Source organism: Ictalurus punctatus, chromosome 11, assembly GCF_001660625.3.
Source record: "Ictalurus punctatus breed USDA103 chromosome 11, Coco_2.0, whole genome shotgun sequence".
Taxonomy (NCBI): domain Eukaryota; kingdom Metazoa; phylum Chordata; class Actinopteri; order Siluriformes; family Ictaluridae; genus Ictalurus; species Ictalurus punctatus.
Genome location: NC_030426.2, coordinates 17,083,621 through 17,099,331, shown reverse-complemented (window position 1 = coordinate 17,099,331; position 15,711 = coordinate 17,083,621). Strand labels below are relative to the sequence as shown.

The 15,711-nt window shown below is 39.1% G+C and overlaps 1 protein-coding gene across 3 annotated transcripts; it reads left to right on the top strand.

The window, feature by feature from the left end:
• The first annotated feature begins 2,261 nt into the window (after positions 1 to 2,261).
• On the top strand, positions 2,262 to 11,997 carry bcl6aa (BCL6A transcription repressor a). 3 transcript variants are annotated; one of them, XM_017479520.3, is made up of 9 exons: positions 2,262 to 2,370; positions 6,945 to 7,116; positions 7,262 to 7,483; positions 7,694 to 8,632; positions 9,130 to 9,308; positions 9,575 to 9,742; positions 9,844 to 9,974; positions 10,403 to 10,540; positions 10,655 to 11,997. In XM_017479520.3, exons 1-9 carry the CDS (start codon positions 2,340 to 2,342, stop codon positions 10,793 to 10,795), a joined length of 2,121 nt encoding a protein of 706 aa, XP_017335009.1. In that variant the 5' UTR covers positions 2,262 to 2,339; the 3' UTR covers positions 10,796 to 11,997. The 3 variants fall into 3 exon arrangements, with proteins under 3 accessions (XP_017335009.1, XP_017335008.1, XP_053539490.1); XM_017479519.3 differs by having other exon boundaries at positions 9,127 to 9,308; XM_053683515.1 differs by lacking the exon at positions 2,262 to 2,370 and adding an exon at positions 2,409 to 4,750 and having other exon boundaries at positions 9,127 to 9,308.
• Positions 11,998 to 15,711: the final 3,714 nt, after the last annotated feature.

The following is a 15,711-nucleotide window of genomic DNA, read 5'->3' as shown; positions in this document are numbered from 1 at the left end:
CCAACTTTATCTAGAACATTTTGTGCCTTAACATTAGACCATGACATCATTTCAATTCACTGTCAGTGATGCATGTAGAATGTGGCTGGCAATAACAAACTGAAGAATTTTGGAAACACTAGGACACTAATATCATCCTTACACTAAAACATGTAAAGAACAGTTTACATTTAATATAGTATTAAAAGCATTATTATGCAATTATAATTACACAATAGTAACAACAACATTATTGTTGTTGTTAATATTAATATTATTATTATTATTATTATACCATGCTATGTTAAATAACTGAAATTGTCTGTAATGTAACTACTTTAACAGTGTTCCAGATAAAACATGATTCCCCTTTAACCCACAGGACAGTGTGTTTAGTTTGGACACACAGTCTCCAACACAGCAGCGAGGCCACCTGTTCTCATTTGATCTGTCTCTCTTGACCGTGTCCATGCAACTTGTCCATTTCAGCCACTTTAACATCATCTCCTCCATCACTATGCGTAATCAAGTGGAACTACTTCATCTTCATTCTCAGAGTAAAAGCCCAGTATATTTTAGTCCTATAAAAACCCCCCGAAGTCCAATTTAAAAAAAAAAAAAAAAGTTTTACTGCGTGTGTTTCTCAGCTGCTGTTGCTCACACGCTACACACGCAACACCCTATAGGCTTCTCAAGCTAACGTGTCACTACTGCATGCTCAGTGCAGGGCGTGAGAGGACGTGTTCTTGTCTTTTAAAGTCAAATCAGAGCAAAATGCCTGCAGATTTTGCCTAGGAGTGATTCTCTTAACGGCCCATGTACTGTGACACTTTAGAAATCTGGTGCTACTTACTTAGTCTGTACTTTTTTTTTTTTTTTTTTTTTTAACTTTGTTTAGTTACATTCAGGATGTAATTTATGCATGTGAGCATATTACATACACATATGTCGAATGTATTTTACACGTATATATATATATACATATATATATATATATATATATATATATATATATATATATATATATATATATATATATACACACACACACACACAAGGCTCTACTGCTGCATATTACAGTCTCTGCTCACTTTGGTAAGAAAAAAAAAAAAACAAGAACAATATTATACATATTTGAAGTCATGTTAAAGAGTTACACCAACACCTAAAACTATTTCCTTGGTGAATACAAATACGTTAAGGCATATTTTCAGTGTTATAGCACACACCTGGATATCACACAGCAGAGAAACCACAGCGCTGACTTAATTCATAGTGTTAATGTTAAAATAACAGTTGCATTGAACAGTTGGAACTGTTCATTAGTATCCAGCTGGAAACACTGTAATTAAACACAGCAGGAGTGAAAAAAAACAACCAAACAACAAAAACTAACGCATATTGTTGTGCAATACAACGTTTACTGAACCGACTCACTGCTGTAAATGGTCAATTATGTTAAAACACACCGTTTAACGTGTACACCAGCATATTAACCCATTACTTACAGCAATGCCATGCACGCTTCTGACACATAAAGCTCGACAAGGACAAAAGCAGGCAGAGACACCACACGGAATGTATATTATAAAATCCAAGATGTGATGGGGGAAATATATATATATATATATAACGTTTTTAGGCTAATCCTGAAACAAAAAACAAAAACACAAATAAACCCCTGCTCATTGTTTAGCAGCAGCAGCAGTCCGTACTGAAGATGGACGAAAAGTGGAACGTATTTCTAAAAAGAAAAAGAAAAGAAAGAAATATGAGCAGAGCGACAGGCTAAAACCCTCGGTCCGTGTGAATAGGAACTCCATGTACACTCGGTATACTGTAGGGCTGCTGAGGTTTTAACACGGCAGCGAATGGACTCAGAATAGCAAATTAGTTCTGAGAATTTTGAGGCTGGGCTTAAGCAGGCGGGCTACGCTACCATACTAAACAGTGTGTCACCGTAGCTTTTAACATACTATTTAGTACGGTAGTATGCGGCTTTGGACGTAGTCTACACAGCTTACGTTGCCAGGTTTTTTTCCCCTTTCGGATCACATGACTGTCTGTGTCTGGAAGAGTCCAAGTCAGAGGTAGCAACACACACTCCAAACCACTTTGTCCTATTAAATTAGCTGGATTTTTATTCTTTTTGGAAACAATAACAATACAGATTATACATCAGTAGAGTTAAATCACCTCATATAGTGATATGAGTAAAAACGACGCGTCAAATTGCATGAAATAGAGACGTATGGTAAAATCACGCACACCCCCGCCCTGTAAAAATGGTACGGCCACAAGCTCAAATTCCGAGAATTGAGCTCTTCTGATTCTTAGAACAGGGGTTCTTAGAAGTGGTGATGCAAGAAGTTTCTAGGAAAGCACTACCAGGTGATGATTTTTTTATTCTTTTTTTTTCCCTCTTTCAATAATGTGCTGCTTGTTGTGTACTACTGTTGATCCGCGCAGGTGTTTGTCTAATAAATATTCCTTAGGATAGTTGTTTTCTTTATTTCTTCACAACCTTTATTTTGTATTTTATTGGCAAGTGAAAGTAGTTGGTTGAAGTGCGGGTCAGCGCTAATGTTCTGTAAGGACGCTTTGGTGGTATTCGTCCTTGACCGATTGAGCAAGCAGCACGAGACGAGACGTAGTTACGGTTTGAGCTCGCGCTGTGCCGTGGGCTGCGGCGCGAGCTAGATAGCGAGCGAGAGAGGGAGAGCGCGAGCGAGCGCGCGTGCGTGCATGCCTGTCTGTGTGCTTGTGTGTATGTTCGCGTGTGTTTAAACATGGAGAAAACGTTGCGTGTTTGGCCAGGAGGATTGGCTTACTAAAGTAACGTCTGAACTGAAAAAGTCGCTGAAATATGAATGTGTACAGGGTTACTTAGCGGTGGAGTTCACGCTTTTTATTAACTGTTTGAATTAGGGCTGTGCGAGTCTCGCGCTGTGCTTCTTCAGACAGTTTGACGGCTGTTTTTTTCTGATCCTGTTTGCGATTTTACAGTCAATGCGCGCGCGTGTTGTGTGTGTGTGTGTTAATTATTTATTTAAAAAAAAAAAAAACTTTTCCGTGCATCTGTTTTGTGTTAAATAATGACTCGCAGTGGAGCTGTCAGGGCTGTCCAAAGCGGACGCTTCATGTTACTAATTTGGTAGTTCACACAGCTAACAGCCTTCGCAGTCACACTCGAGGTTTTTACTCCACTTTGCCAGTTTTCAGCTCACGCGCCGTAAACACGCCTTTATACAACTCTTTAGCTCAACCTGTTGCCGAAGTGAACACGTTTCCAAAAAAAAAAAAAAAAAAAAAAAAAAACACGGAAAAAGAGCAGAGCCGTTACCTTGGCATTCAACGGCTCGCGATGATCCACAACTGTTTTTAAGTTGACTTGGTCGAAATCCAAACGGCTCCGCGCGCCCTACTCACGCGTGCTGCGCTGACTATTAGATAACGCGCGTGTACGCGTTTAAGTAGCGCGCTTTATGCCCAATAAAAGCCACGCATGCTTTACTGCTTATACAACTGGAGACCGACATACGTTTATATCACTCAGATGATCTAGATTTTCCTCTCATGACAAATGCACGAGCAGATATTTTGTGCTTTTTTGGGGCTGCGTTGTTATTAGCGTGGGACTGGATCTTTTGCAAACTGGTCGTGCACTAGACTTTGGCATTTAACACGAGGGTCATAAATCAGTGTTGGTGAAGGCGCCGCACACGCTTGCTATTTCTCCAGCAGAGCTGCGGGTTGTTCGGCAAACACTTCGGACACTAATATCTATATGTAGAGTTCGGAATCGTATTAGTGTAGAAAACTGCATGGGGCTGACATGTGATACAAGCACGCGCGCGCCGTGTCCGCAACAAACATGTAAACATTTGATTTACGAATGGACAAATCTAGGAATGTCTCGCCAAACAGTTCAGTGTTAGAAAGTCGCTGGAGATATTTCCATGAAAGTTCCTAGGGTGTTTGTTTTTAAATCCTCACGAGTTAATTCTCAGGTATTGGAGGACAATGCCTGTATATCTGAATGTTTCCTCTGCTCTGAACACACCTTATTCAACTAATCCGCTAATTAACAGTCGAAGTGGGTGTGTTAGAGCATGGGAAAATAAACCAGTGAAACGTGCAAGGCGCGCACGGGGCACTCCAGGACCAGGGCTGGGACCATGTGAGGTAGTTGATAGGGGCTCGTTACTACGCGGTCAGATCGATATTATACACTTAGTGACATCTTGTGGTCTCAAAACAGCAGGAAGAGATTAGAAACAACAGAAAGTGAGAAAGTACTGATTTGGGACAGACTGTGTACAGTGGGATGACCAAAGTACGGTGGTTTTCGAACTGAAAGTGCCATGACTTCATCCCGCCTTTGGCTGCGTCCCAAACTGCATGCTAAGTAAATGGGCTGTCAAAATCGAATACCGCCGGTTGTCACCATGGTAACACGTGGTCCCGTTCTGTTTTGACCATCTATAATTCACTTTCTCCTTTATTGCCAAAAATCTGAGTCTTATTGTCCAAGAAAAGTTCTGTGTAAGTGAAATCTGACTTGGCTAAAAATAATAATAATAATAAAAAAAATTTGCTCCACTTGAAGCAAAGCAGTGAATTGAACAGGTACAGGGCGGGAGGCAACAAGCATCAAATTCGTGGTAGATAATGCAAAGATGAATACACAACTGTTCAGTGTGTGTAGTCTGTAAAGTAGCCTACAGCTGGTCTGGAGAATAAAGTTCTGAACATGTCAGTATGTGCAAAGGTAAATATATGTGCAACATTTAAGCATAATGCAAAAATGATACAGTCTAAGAGAATTCTGCAGTGTGTGTGTGTGTTTTATTTATATATGTGTATATGTATATGTGTCATGATAAACTCTTAGATACAGCAGAACGGAAAAGACTCTTTGTAGAAGCAAACAAAGCTGATAGGCTACTGTATAGTGTAATATACTGTATACATCAATGTGCCTAAACACTGAGAATTCCAGCTTAGTCTGAGCAGCTGCCAGACCACGGGTCAAGCACGTAGACCTTGTGGTGGATACAAACAGTTTCTGATTTACTGCGACTAATGCAACAGGTTGTTTTGAAGAAAAGAACACAACAGTAAGGCAGAGAGAAAATCTCAGTTATTGATTCATTTAGCTGGAAGAGATGGGCTGATGGTTGGACCAGCTCTTGCATGTGGGTTGGTAGCTGGAAGCTAGTCAAGATATTGTGAACATCTGGATGTCAACCGTCCTGTGTGTGTTTGTGTGTAAATGTATGGAACAAATATAAATACTTCAGCAATTATGTATGTTGGTTTGATCCTTGCATTAAAGACCTGTTGATTTCAGATCTCTCTCTCGCTCTCGCTCTCGCTCTTTGAGTTTGAGTGTTGCTAGGACACTGAATTTCTCTCAAAGCGGATACGAAATGTCTGACCCATGTAACAGAGGTTTACAGCACAACCATAGACCGTCCTATATTATATTTTTCAGTTTGACCCACATTAGAACATCTCATGCGGTTGTTTATTGAAGTTTTTCATGTGAGTAAACTGGGCAGTAAGAACATGACGGGCTAAAATTGCTAACAGTTAAACCTCCAACAGCGTTCGAGGTTAGCTATTTGTTATGGTGTTGGAGCACTTTATTCCTGGTTTAAATTCAGTTCCTAATTTCTAAAATGCAGAATTCACATAAAGTATTGCATCTTTATATACTTGGTTAATAAACACGAAACGTTTCTCATTGCGCTTGAAAAACAGTATTCTCCGCGGCAACCTGTTCCTGTTTATTCGGTCTGTGGCGCCACCCGGTGGCCTCCTGTGAGGACTACAGCTTGTCAATTAAACAAATCTCAAACAACAATAAATCAGTTTAATCAATTTTTTAAAAAATAAGTTTTTATACAACATAAATTTTGGCAGCAAAATGGTAAAAGATGAAGAGTAGTAAAATTAATATTGTCAACTGCGTTTGTTTAAATGTATACATACAAATACAATGCTGTGCAAAAGTGTTAGGCACATGCAAAGAAATGCTGTAGAGCAAAGATGCCTTCAAAATAATGCAATTAAATATTTCTACATTAAAAAAAATACAGTAAAGTGCAGTAAACAGTAGTAAATGATACAAAGCCAATATTTGGTGTGACAAAAAAAATAATAAAAGTAGTCTCTGGTACAATTAGTGCAGTTTTATAATGAAATGAGCTGTAAGTTTTATTGAGCATCTTACATAACCAGTCACGGTTCTTCTGGAGACTTTGACTGTTGCACTCACTTCTTATTTTTGCAGCAAAATCCAGCAGCTTTCATTGTGTTTTTTGTCTAAAAAGTGTCTCTAATAACTTAATATGCTGCTTTCTTAACTGGCATACAAACATTTTTGTGTAATATTTTTAATTGTGCACTAGAAAACTAATGTTTTTGAATATAAAATGTTTTTGTACTGACTCGATAATGTAGAAGTAATACAATAAAAATCTATAACAAAAGTTTGTAGTAAAAAAAAAACTTTTTGCCTAAAACTTTTGCACAGTACTCATACACAGTATATACACACACACAAAATATATAGTTTTTTAAAATTGTATGTCAGACAGTGAAGTAAAAGTAGAATAATATTTGTGGTGATAATGTTCTGTTTAAAAAAAGAAAAAACTATTTGGAAACCAAAATCTCGGTGGAATTAGAATGATTCCTTTGTCTACGTTCAAAATTACGAATGAAAGATTAATATATTAATTTACACCCAACCATACAAGACCTTCATGGTGATTTATAAGCAGCAATTTGTGTTTATTCAAGCCTGACACACTACCATTTATTGTTAATTTCACACGTGTTAATGTCACGATGAGGAATTACCCAGCCCACTTCCCGCAGTGTTCTTTCACTTTCCAGTAGGTAGCGTGCATACATGAATGGGACACCAAAACTCACTGCCGGACCTTTCGTTACAGATCTTGACAAAATGTCTTGTGCAGCAGACAGCTGCATCCAGTTCACACGCCATGCCAGCGACGTCCTGCTCAACCTGAACCGGCTGCGCAGCAGAGATATCCTCACAGACGTCACCATTCTGGTCAACAGACAGCAGTTTCGTGCCCACAAGACTGTCCTCATGGCATGCAGGTACACTATTTAATGCTATTCACGTCTGGGGCTTTACTTTTCTAGCTTTTTAATGCTAATGCACTGAAATTGTTGTCTGTGACTTTATATATTGTATATAAACAAGAAACTGTTCTAAAACCACGCTCATCTGCCTTATTTTCAGTGGGCTCTTTTACTCGATATTCACGGACTCTCTAAAATGCACCATGAACGGCATCAATCTGGACCCAAAGGTTGACCCAGAAGGCTTTGCAATCCTCCTGGAGTTCATGTACACCTCCCGTCTTACGCTGAAGGAGAGCCTCATTATGTCAGTCATGAACACGGCTATCTACCTGCAGATGGACCACGTTGTCGACACCTGCCACAGATTCATTAAGTCTAGGTATGTCTCAAAATGATTTTTGTAAGGACCTGAATGTAGGTTTAGCACTTTTTTTGTGCATATAGAGGCTGGAAAATTTGCCCTTAGTAGTGTTGTGTTAACAACGGTGTCTATAATGTTCTAGATATTGCTGTTAGTTAGTAAACTATACTTGATACTGATTAGTACATGTGTATAATATGATATTTTATGATTTTTGTTTCTTTACAGTGACTCCTCAATCAAACTGCCCAGAGAGGATTTCCTGGTTAGCCCTCTGCTTTTACCTCAAGATGTTCACGCTTACAGGCCACATGAGGTTGTGGAGAACATGGCAGGACGATCCGGCTCTTTCCGTGACGGAAGGTCTTACGGTGCCATGTTTAACGGAGTGAACACTCCCAGCAGCTCCTATCATGTTTATAGCCAGTTCCCCATGCAGGCTTTCCCTTTCCCTTTGTGTAAGCTGACCGACACCAAAAACACTTTCCCCGACTTTGCCAAAGGAGGCGTCCTCCAACACAAACACTGTCCACCAGGTGACGACTTCGCACGCAGCTCCAACACCAGCCACTCGAGCTCATACCACTCTGATGCCTATTCGTCTCGGGTGCTGGGGAGGAACGACGAAACGAAAAGGGAGAACCTGCAAGGCTTGGCTCAGTCCGTTATGAGTTCTAGAAAGCACGGATTCGCCAACCTGGCCCAGGAGCATCAGAGAGACACGGGCAAAGAGCAGTCTCCTTCGGTTGAAGACGAGCTGAGCCAGCAGCACTACGCTGGGGGTATGGCCTCCAGTGGGCGCAAGGGTCTGATTGGCAGCCCGCAGAGCCCTTTAAAATCTGACTGCCAGCCCAATTCACCCACAGAATCAAGCAGCAGCAAGAACGCCGCACTCTCGCATGCCTCTCAGCCTCCGACTCCACAGGGCACGCAGGACCCGAAGGCTCGCAACTGGAAAAAATATAAATTCATTGTTCTCAATCAGAGCACCAAGGAGGAAGAGAGCGGCACTCATGAACCCGAGATGCGATCGCCACAGAGGCTGGCTTTTCATCCCTCATCAGAATCTGAGCAGCCAGACATACAGCCTGCCAGCACAAAGATAACTGACCATGGAGATGACTTCACTGTGCCCCAAGCCAGCCGCCTCAACAATATCATTAACAGGTAAGTGCCCTCAATTTTTTTTTTTCTGACACGCTGGCATGGTCTAAGCATTTTAGATTCTTAGACCACACACTCCTTCGTTTATCTTCATCAGTTTCTACAATGACATATCTACCGAATTTCTTGATATGTATGCAAAATGATCTAGCGCATGTTATCGAGAACAATCAGTGACTTTACTAGCAAGCTCTTTAAGTTTAGTGAAATCACTATGCAAAGTTAGAACAGACAGGATTTTGGATTCATAACAGTGGGACCCGACTGTGTAAAATTGTCCAGCAGTGTTTTGGAGATAGAATTTATCCTCACTGCCTCTCCATAAACCCAGAATGAATTTTCCTTCATCTGTCATGTAGCGCACCCCCAAACAACTGTTTACTTCCTTAGCCAGTATGTGTCAAGGTTAAATGTCTAGAAGTGTGTGTGTGTGCCAGAAGAGCAAAATAAATGGGGAAAATAAAATCAAGTTAAAGCTCACATTATTCTTTTGGCAGAAGTCTGGAGAGTTCACAGAGGAACGGTGACAGCCACTCTTCTCTTTATATGAGCCACTTAAAGTGCACATCATGTGGCTCACATTCCCCACAACACTCAGATGTTTGTCCCAACACTCCCGGATCGCGCCTTAATGAGGAGATGGCCGAGCTGCACTCTGAGTATTCCGACTCCAGCTGTGGTGAGTCTTTCTTGTCTGTATTTGTTTTTACTGAAAGCATTTAAAGGAACAGTTTATCCAAACTGTTATCGGCACATTCATACAATATTTCAGGACAACATTGGAAACTATAAGCTGTCCCGATTAGACTTATTGTAAATCCTAGGAACCCAATTTGGACCGAAAATCTTTACATTTCAGTGAACACTCCCAGAGAAGACGTGTGTATGTGTGTGTGTGTGTGTGCTAGATTTGTTTGCTTCATTTGTCTATCTTTTCGTCTACAGAAAACGGTACCTACTTTTGTAACGAATGCGACTCCAGATTTGCAGAGGAGGAAATTTTAAAACGCCACATGCTTCAGGTGCACAGCGACAAGCCATACAAATGTGACCGTTGCCAAGCAGCATTCCGCTACAAAGGAAACCTCGCTAGCCACAAGACGGTACACACAGGTAAAAAAATAAAAAGAGAGAGGGAGAAAGGGACTAATCTCAATGGACTTTCTCCTGCAGTTTATAGATCCATCTCTCTAATGGTCCTGCTCACTTTACAGGAGAGAAGCCGTATCGATGCAACATCTGCGGCGCACAGTTCAATAGACCAGCTAACCTCAAGACCCACACGCGCATCCATTCTGGAGAAAAGCCATACAAGTGTGAGACCTGCGGGGCTCGATTCGTTCAGGTACTTCCTAATACGTCTCGTTTTCAGATGTAATTATTAGATCATCCTGCACATCTAAGAACATCCTTACTAGTGATTTTAAATCACTAACACTCACTCTTGCATGGCTTGTGACTTTTTATGAAAATGGCAACAAAGTCTAAAAAACACTTAAATATATTCCTAGCAACCTTCACAATAAATAACTTTGCTGCCTCGCAATGTAGTTTGTCCACAGTAAGCTCTGGTTGCTAAGCAACGGGCAAAGATTATGGCATTCTATGGACAGAACAATGACCATTGTTTAAAACCTGGCACATTTTAATACAGATTTCAATTATTGGGATGCGGTCAAGGGTATGCATACATCAAGGATTTTACTGCGTTAATGAGATTTCAGACCTGAAAATGGCGTTTGTTAAAATGTTCATTTTATATTTTGTGTTCAGGTGGCTCACCTGCGTGCCCACGTCCTGATCCACACAGGAGAGAAGCCATATCCCTGCGAAATCTGTGGCACACGATTCCGGCACCTGCAGACACTTAAGAGTCATCTGCGCATACACACAGGAGAAAAACCTTACCATGTGAGTACGGCAAAAAGCACACCGTGTCTAGAGTGAAACTGCATTACGGATAAGTTGCGTAATTCTAATAAACTGAACTTGACGTTTAAGAACCTTTTTGCGTTTGTTTTGCAGTGTGAGAAATGCAACTTGCACTTTCGCCATAAGAGCCAGCTTCGGCTGCACTTGCGACAGAAGCACGGTGCCATCACCAACACCAAGATCCAGTACCGGGTGTCCACAGCAGATCTGCCAGACTTGACCAAGGCCTGCTGAACACACACACACACACACACACACACACACACACAAACACACACACACACACAAGGGCCAAACCACAGCATTTTCTGAGCCCTACTTGGACAATCATCTGAAACTGTAGTGCCACACTGTGTTGATCAGACAAGAAGAAGAAGAAGAAAAAAATCAAGGCATTTAATGCCATTTTACGGGTTTCCTCTATATGTGAGCATAGAACCACATAAGGTCTCTTGTCACTTTATTGTTTATATTTGCATATAAATATACAGTAATGTTGAGTGTTTTTAAGCTTTCAGTTATTAAAAAAAGCTTTATTTTGTTGAAGAAAAAAAGGAGGATGGAATGTAAAAAATTCAAATTAAATTTTTGCGAATACAGTATTTTATATCAAAGAAGTTACTTTTCGGAAAGTATTGGCATTTTAATTGAAGTTCGGTATATTTTATGGCAGTGCAAAGACTTGTGGCCCAAAATTATTATGTGTACAGGATACACCACACTAGAATGGCCTCCTTTACAAAATCAAATCTTGGCTGTGCCTGTAATTGGGTTCATTTGTATATGAGAATAATGGCTGCTCTCAAAGTGTAAAACATTGCATGAGGTGGGTTGCTACTGGTCAACAATCATCAAAGTAAAGAACTGCAAAGAAGTGTGACATAATGCATAGTTATATTCCCAAGATTGCGCTCTGCTGGCAGAACCAATCTTTCTAATTAAATATGAAAATATGCATTAAAAACAGATACTGCTATGGTACAACAGTTATTTCACTTCAGTTGTGTTTTTGTATAGAAATGTGACTATTTCTGTTAGAAAGTGAAGGTTTACATTTTTGTCATTGTTCTAGAAGCTACAGTAAAGGTTGTATTACTGCGCTTTTTGCCCTCTTTACGTATACACACTGTGTATTCAAGGTGCCTTTCTCAGTGGTGACTGAATTGTTTTCTGTTACTCTGCTAAGGTACAACTGAAGGACATCACTTGTCCTGTTTTTTTTTTTTTTTCCCCCATTTCATGTGTGTACATGTTTTGTTTTTTAAACATGCTTTTCTCTGGTTCAAATGTCAAAGAAAAAAAAAATCAAATTCATTATTGCTTGAGCTGTGCATCTTTAGGACTCTTTTTTTGGGATTGGGCTTTTTCTAAAATGCATTAAGCTAACTGTATATGTGTATGAATGTAAAATAAAACAATTGAATTTCTATGTAAAACTCTGGAGCAATACCTCATTGTTGCAACACCTAATGAATTAAAGGACTAAATTAGTCTGAACTACATTCATAGCTTACAGTGGGTGAAATTCCTTACAATTATTTGTCAATTTGGACTCTTCCGTGTATAATAAAGCTCAGGCGGGATATAGAGTGCTCAAAAATTGAGAAAACAATTAAGATATTTAAATAATGCAGAGATCCCAAATTTGTTATGAACCTATTTGCATTTACCAGAAGCCAAGCCTTTAAAGTCAAATGCTGGAGCACAGCAGGGGTTTATCCAGTTCATTGTTATCATAGATTTAAGAGATGCCACAGAGCAGCTTTACATATCTACCACACAAGCCAAAGGCAATAGTGACAGGTAAAGTTCAGTAAGAACATAAAATAAATCTTATGAGGAATTGAGATTCAAAATTGAATCCATCTTCATCCGGTTAACATGAAATAGTGTAATAACAGTAGGAAGAGTACAAGTGAGATTAAAAGATACTCTAGTCAAACATTGGTTATGTTGAGATGAATCAGAAAACTGTCAGGAGCCAAAAAAAAAAAAAAAGAATAAATGAGAACATGCGCAAAGTTACAGAGTGCCAAATGAGTGGTCAAGAAGAGGTTTACATTTCACACAGGGATTTTCAGTTAAGCTGATGTGTAGCTAATTACATATCGTAACACAATAGGAGTTTGAAAGAGAAGTCCATCCTTCTTCTACCGCTTACTCCCTCTTTTGGGTCACGGGGGAACCTGGAGCCTATCCCAGGGAGCACCGGGCACAAGGTGGGGTACACCCTGGATAGGGTGCCAGTCCATCGCAGGGCACAGAAAGAGAAGTCAAGTCTATTCAGTGTCATGTTCGTGCAGTCAGGAGTGTCAGGAGGGTGCAGATACACACAGCCTGCTCAGATGTAGTCTCCTAGAGTAGGACAGAACGTAGGCCTATATCTAATCGAGAAGCCTTAGGACAATGAGAGTAAGAGGGCACCCGAGACGTTAATGCACCTCCATTTTAAGGTTAATACCGTTAACACCAGTACCACTTAATTGTCTTCATCCATCAATCCCAAAGGCTTTTATCTTAAAGGTGGGAGTATGGTCATCAAAGAATTTACAATGTCTTAGAAATATTTCTATAGAAATATGTCTTTCTAATAAGTCTTGGAAACTTAGTGACTGTTTTTGAGACTCAAACACTTGTATTAAAGTTATTCTGTCACTGTGGGTCTTAGTATAAAAACTATTTTAAAAAAATTATTGTAGCAAAAATAAGCCAGCAGGCAATGAGTTCATTTAGATACTCTAGCAAAAGACCATTTAGAGCTTTACAGGTGCAGAATTTTAGTGTTGCTAAACACATGGCAGAATTAATGGCACCTTTCAGGATAATAAGCACAAAATAATAAAAGCACTCCAATGATTTACATATTCCACTTGAAGAATTAGAGAAAATACTCATTTAAATTAATCAATCAAATAAATTTACAGATAATTGTATTTCCTCACACAAGCACGATAAATTTACTAAACACCCTCACAGAATATTTACAATTATTTTTATATGAATGCTAACACATCTCCATTCTTGGAAAGAAAAAAACAGACAAAAAAATGTTGATTACTTTTACCTAAATAATGCATGATTAAATTGACTTTTTATTTTCCATCACCCTAGGGAAAACCCTAAAACAACAGCAAAGAAACAGGTGCTTACCGAAAAAGTACAATAATTAAGAAAAACTTTATTTCAGTAAATTTTTGACATCACTCTTAAAGAGTTCATTTGCCACCCTCTCCCCCCTCATTTTCATGACTGGGAAATCAAACCTATATCTTTAGAATTTTATGTTTTTCTTAAAAAAAAACACATTAACTCCAACATTAACTTTGAATGTTTATAAAATGACAGTAAATTATCACAGAGAAAAGCTTTAGATTTTAGGGAAAGAGGAACACACACAATGATGTCGAGGACTGCATTTCCCTAAAAGTACATTCTCACAGATTGAGAATACCTCATCCTCCAACAGTTTATCATGAAAGCCTTGTGCTTGGACTGTGAAGTATGCTTAATGAAAAATGCCTTTGCATAGTTCTCAATCGTCAAAGCTCCACACAAGGAAAATAATTTACGCACTGATTTTAATCATCATCAGTAGTAAGATATTAATACGGACAAAAGTTTCAGTGCTCCAGGCCTTTTTTTGATATACTTTATAACTTTGCAGGCTCAAAGACACTTGATGTGACTCCAAGTAGAACCATGGCAGAGGTGTGGTCTTCCAGGACCGGATTTTGAGGAACCAGAACTGAATGGTCATAAAAGTACATGCAACGGAAAAGCCATATGCACGCAGCAACAATAGTGGAGTTGTTAGAGAGTCACAAAAAAAATAAAAAATAAATAAAAAAATAAAAAGTAAGGAACTAAACCTGCACATCCAGGAGGTAGTGAAAACCCATAACAGAAACAATGCACCACCAACTTCTCATTTCTCCTCCCTGTACTAACAGTACTGTTATAGGAAAATAATCAACAGTGGGGTGCTGTAATCAGGTTTCCAATAACAGCATGTCCTGAAGAGTTTATTCCTCTTTTACCACAGCCACTTGTCAACAATTAAGTTATTTACTGAAGAATGACTCATTATACCTTGAACCATTTACCAAAACATGTCATTTTGTGGAACATACAAAACAAGTTAGTTCCCATTATCTCTTGTATTTTAGCCGCTCTAGACAGTTAATCATTTGCAGAAAGTTTTTCACCATATTGGTTACTATAGAAAAAAACCAAAAAACCAATTAGAACATGCACTTTAACCCGAGATAGACAAAATAAAACCCTAGATCTGAATTACAGCAGTCAGAGCTGCTATTATAGAAAATCAAATCAACACCAATCAGATGTGAGAATTCAACAGCACTGTACAGTATTTAAAAATCAATAAATACACAGACAGCAAAAGTGCATCTGCAGCCATTTTAACCTTGGTGTCAATCATAGATGACCTGTTCATAGTTAGGGGTACATATTTTGTGTATTCTGCACAAAAGGTGTTGTACATAGGGAAATGAAAAGGAAGACTGCTAAAACTCATCCACAAATCTACTGGAAGGCAGACGAATAATTAAATGAGGCAAAAGAGGAAAAAAACACCCCCACACTTTTTTTGTAGAAAAATCCTAAAAGCTTTCAGCTATGAGGTGTCCTGTGCTTCATGGTTAAAGCTTGCTTCACTTTCATGTTAAACATCACTGGATAAACTCAGCTGCTAAATGAAATAATGCAGTGGATTAAACCACTTCTAAACCCACGAGTACTAATGTAAAGTGAATGGAAATTCATTTATTCCTTAAAATGAAGTTTAAGGATTACACATTAAATAATTTATTCACAGGACAGAAAAAAGTGAAAATGCTGGCACATGAAGTAGCCTCATCATAACAGCATGAATTGAACCATTTTACATAGTAGGTGAATTGATCATTTCAGTAAGAGCATTTTCGGTAAAAAAGACTTTCAGTAGTACATTGTATGCCCGATACCACAAAAAGGTACCATATCCCCTTAAGTTTACTGTAAGGATAGCTGTAATACTTTATATTTCCCCCTTTAGGGCACCACTATTCTTGCCTGAAGTCCTCAAAGAAAACCAGAGATGGTGCAACAATTCTTTAGCACAATAACAAAATCACAAATAATGCCCAAGC

Coding starts and splice junctions, on each gene's coding strand:
- bcl6aa (XM_017479519.3), top strand. CDS start 2,340: ATGCAAGAAGTTTCTAGGAAAGCACTACCAG. Junction 8,633..9,126: donor CTCAACAATATCATTAACAG/GTAAGTGCCCTC, acceptor TTCTTTTGGCAG/AAGTCTGGAGAGTTCACAGA. Junction 9,309..9,574: donor GTATTCCGACTCCAGCTGTG/GTGAGTCTTTCT, acceptor TTTCGTCTACAG/AAAACGGTACCTACTTTTGT.